This window comes from Terrapene carolina, unplaced genomic scaffold (assembly GCF_002925995.2).
Source record: "Terrapene carolina triunguis isolate 2854851 unplaced genomic scaffold, T_m_triunguis-2.0 Scaffold193, whole genome shotgun sequence".
Taxonomy (NCBI): Eukaryota; Metazoa; Chordata; order Testudines; family Emydidae; genus Terrapene; species Terrapene triunguis.
In genome coordinates this window covers 8,206,508-8,210,847 of record NW_020664544.1, presented here as the reverse complement: position 1 = coordinate 8,210,847, position 4,340 = coordinate 8,206,508, and the positions used below count along the sequence as shown (strand labels likewise).

General features: G+C 40.3%; 1 protein-coding gene across 1 annotated transcript in view; it reads right to left on the bottom strand.

Moving 5' to 3' along the window:
* CCDC47 (coiled-coil domain containing 47) overlaps window positions 1–4,340 on the bottom strand; it is a 20,489-nt gene that overhangs the window by 3,270 nt on the left and 12,879 nt on the right. Inside the window, exons 8-11 of the mRNA XM_026654773.2 lie at window positions 2,951–3,061; window positions 2,268–2,353; window positions 2,021–2,079; window positions 937–1,046 (exon numbers count right to left, since the gene is read on the bottom strand). Of these exons, the coding sequence (XP_026510558.1) occupies window positions 937–1,046; window positions 2,021–2,079; window positions 2,268–2,353; window positions 2,951–3,061 (366 nt within the window). The remainder of the gene's footprint in view (window positions 1–936; window positions 1,047–2,020; window positions 2,080–2,267; window positions 2,354–2,950; window positions 3,062–4,340) is intronic.

Genomic DNA, 4,340 nt, shown 5'->3' with positions numbered 1-4,340 from the left:
CCCCCCCCCCCCCCCCCCATAGTGTAGACGTAGCCTCAGCTGTACTGGCTTTGCAGAGCTAACAAGTGTAAAAAGCAATTACAAAAATTGTGTTACTAAAGCAAGCAGGTCTGACTAATACATGCATGGAGCAGATCTGCTGCTGAGTAAAATGGGGCTACTTATTTTTGTTTGTTTTTTTACTATAATAACTTTTCAGAGTGGAACCACACATTAGTAAGATATGGGCAAGTATATGGTCTCTTTTACTTCAAGAAAGCTTTAAAAAGTTTAAGAGGAATTTTCCTTACCAACATGCATCCCAGATATGGAGGTTTATCATCTAAAGGCAATAAATGCAAGATCTTTATATACCGCCTTTCATCTAATTGCCTCTTAAAAGTAATTTGCAAATACCCTTTCCTATGGCCTTTGTGTGCATTGGTTCTTGATCATCTGAACTCTTCACCTTCTCTTCAGACTGAACTACCTCTTTTATTTGCAGATACTCAACTGTACGTAACTGTTGCCATCTCTAATCACCCCTCCCTGCCTCCCATGGCCAAGTAAGACTGTGGTTGTATCGGCTTCCTTGAGTGCAATAGTTTGAATACTTTTCTTATGCAACAGGAAGCAGAGAATACCAAATCCAACTGATATTCCCCATATGATTTAAGGCAAGCGGAATGTAATCACCATAGATGTTACATTTGAATTTTAAGGCTCCTCACCTTACAAATATCAGGGGGTAGCCATGTTAGTCTGTATCCAAAAACAAAAAGGAGTCCGATGGCACCTTAAAGACTAACAAATTTATTTGGGCATAAGCTTTCGTGGGTAAAAAACCACTTCTTCAGATGCACCTTCTTCACCTTACAAAAGTTACCATGGGACCTTTAACCATAAGTAGTTTTATATCTTATCTGACAGCAACACACACAGGAGCATGTGACTTACTTCTCTATTTAGACGGAACTTTTTCGCTTTGTCAATAGAATAAATAACCATGTTCATCAAAGGCAGCAAAGCCTCCATATCCTTTGGGGAAGTGTTGCCTGAACCAGGAACTGTAAAGCAAAGACATTTTCACCAGATTAGTTCGGGAAACTGGAAAGGCTTTTGCTATTAATTAGAATGCCCTCTCCACATTGCTCAGCCAGCTTATAAAAGTCTGCAAAGAAAGATGCTCTAATCCTTTTAAAAATTAGTTAATTAACAGAAGTATTTGCTTTGGAGATTAAATTCAGATACTTCAGATGGCAGCAGGCACATTTCTCTCATACTATACTTCCAGATTGATTAAGAATACAGGCTGCAACCATGTTTTTATTTTATTCCTGCTTTGATCATTGCAAAATACAATTTAAAGGCCACACTTTGCCCTCTGACATGCCCACGGCTTCCTCTGTAGTCAATGGGAGGTTTGTGTATGCATTTGAAGGAAAAAATTGGTCTTTGCTGAAACTAACTGGAATCCCTGTAGGTTTGTTTTTAATTTAAAGGGTGCTAAAAAGCCTGGCAGCCCTGACAGCTTCCATTAATCCAAAAAAAAAACAAGCACAGGCCAGACAGCAACAGGCACAACCATAAGCTATCCCTCCCTGTCCCAATGCTGACCTACTAGGATCACCATTAGGGATGACATTCAATTCTTGGCAAGTTGGTTGTTTGGCCATCATCACCACTTGTGGTGATGGCTTGTGGGATATGGACATCGGCCCACAAAAAGTGGACAGAAAACAAATTCCTTCCCCCAATACCATAAAACTGCAATCAGGCCAGAACGACTTTTGATCATTATTGACCTGGGCTGAATTTGTACTGGTAACCTAGAGAACCAAAGTGCCATTATCAATGCAATATACCACCCAGTCCCTTACTGTGTATTATTGCATCCCTTTCACTTGTTACTCAGGGATCCTGTACCTTTATCTACTTGCATTTAAGTCACTAGAAATACTGTCTACTATCCCAAAAGTGGCATGGCTTGAGCACTGTGATCAGACTTTTAACAGATAAGTTATCAGAAACCTTTCCTTACCATTAAATGTAAACAATAGTGTCCTTTTAGTGTCGGGCAGTTTTAAAGGCTGACCCTCCCTGGCAGAAGAGAGGAAATAAAGGCGTAGTTGGAATAAGAGAACACAAAATATGGACATAACATTGTACTGTGTATTTCTTAACACACACTAGACTACTGCTAGAATACTCAGACAAGTATGTCAGTCTATACATTGTCTGCTGCTCTGTTATAATAGCTATTAAAAGATGTCTAGTTTCATACATACTCTTGCATAAGTTTTGGACCGGAGAACTGGTCTGAAAAATGGACGGACTCAATCTTGTCAGCGTAGTGTGTGAGGAAATGTACCATCTGAAAGAGAAACAGAGATTAGTTTTTCAGATAACCAATTCATCTCCAACCTGTCCCCTGAAATGGTTTGCTTATATTGTCTCTGCGTCCTGCTTTTTGACAATTCTTGTGCTCAAGTTACCACCTTGATTTAGTGACTCTTGCTAGAGAAGAACTCCATGCAGATAAACTACATCCCTGTCCTGAGCGAATGTTAGCCACGCAAGGATGTAAAATGGAGAGTTCTCATTTGGGGCATGACATTTCATCCAATGATCAGCCACAACTTTGAAGGCGTATACTGAAGGTCTTTAACACTACACCACTCTGCCTACGTCAGCACTGCAAATGACAGCTTAAGTCCCAAGTTAACAATGGATACGCTAATATATAAAAGTTAATACAGATGTTTGCTCCATTGACAACTGTATCTATTTTCTGTCTCTTGCATTTGCTTTGGGAGCTTTGTTTCTTAGGATTCTCTAAGGGAGAGAACGATGTGGCGTTCAATTCCCTGCTGTATCATCTGTGAGAGATTCCACACTGAACTCCAGCCTTAAAATGGTCAAGTCCATCAAGAAAATGCCTGAGAGTTTCTACTTGTTCTTTCAAAGTTACCTTTGTGTCCATCATTCCCTCTGTGATCTCTCCCATCTCTGACAGGATAGCCAGCGACTCTGGAAGCCCATACTTTGCCCCAGACTTGGGTTTGTCACTGCAGAACTCACTCTATTGGAAGGAGAAGAGAAAAAAAAGTTTGTCTCTTTTATTGGGTTCAAACAGTGCCTAGCACAATGGGGATCCTGGCCAGTACTGAAATACAAATAAACATGATTTACTGTTTCTTAATTCCATCTGACTGAGGACAGACATTTTCAGCATGAAGTACACTCCCACAACACCATAACACTCCAGATACTAACATATATATTGTGTTCTTAATTTAGTATCTTTTTTTTAAGTTTTGAGAGGCTACTTGCAATTGATTTTTACAGATGAGATGAAAATTGACTGTAGGGATATGCTGACATGAATATATCAGGGAACGGATGCATCTTACATTGGTTTTGGCAATATAGCAAAGCCTGTACAATGAAGTGCAGCAGCAAAACTGACCCACATCTTGCCAATTTCACTTTGCTGCTGCTGTTTGGGGAAGTTACAAGCAGCAGCGGTGGCTCTAGAGTAGTCTACAGAGTTGGTCACATCAGGAAAGATTCTTTGAAAGTATCAAGACTTGAAAGTGGATTTTTTTTTAAGGAGGGGATTGTTCGGGAAAATTTAAATTCTGCAGAAATTGATGGCTTAGGCTCGCTGACTTGCCAGAGAAAGTTCCCCAGTCATCACTAGTGAGTAGATTTTTCAAAATCGGACAAAGTAATTGGTGCTGGGTTAAGAGAGATCAAGCAAAAAATTTAGAGCACCTGTCGACATATCTAAAACTCGATTTCAAGAGACCCCTTGTAAAGGTGACAAAGAAGTTCCCTTTCCCTTCTGCTAAAATTGCAACACTTCAATCTCTCTAGACACTCAATAACAGACTTAAAAGTGGCAATTCTTCAACAAAAAAAAAATTCAAAAACAGACTCCAACGAGAAACTGCAGAACTGGAATTAATTTGCAAACTGGACACCATCAAATTAGGCCTGAATAAAGACTGGGAGTGGATGGGTCACTACAAAAAGTAATTTTCCCTCTGCTGATACGCACACCTTCTTGTCAACAGTTGGAAATGGGCGACGTCCACCTTGATTGCATTGGCCTCGTTAGCACTACAAAAGTAATTTTCCCTCCCTTGATATTCACCCCTTCTTGTCAACTGTTGAGAATAGGCACTTCCACCTTAATTGAATTGGCCTCGTTAGCACTGACCCCCCCCACTTGAGAAGGCAACTCCCATCTTTTCATGTGCTATAATATATACACCTCTACCTCGATATAACGTGACCCGATATAACACGAATTCTGATATAAAGCAGTAAAGCAATGCTCGGGGGGGGGGGGGGGG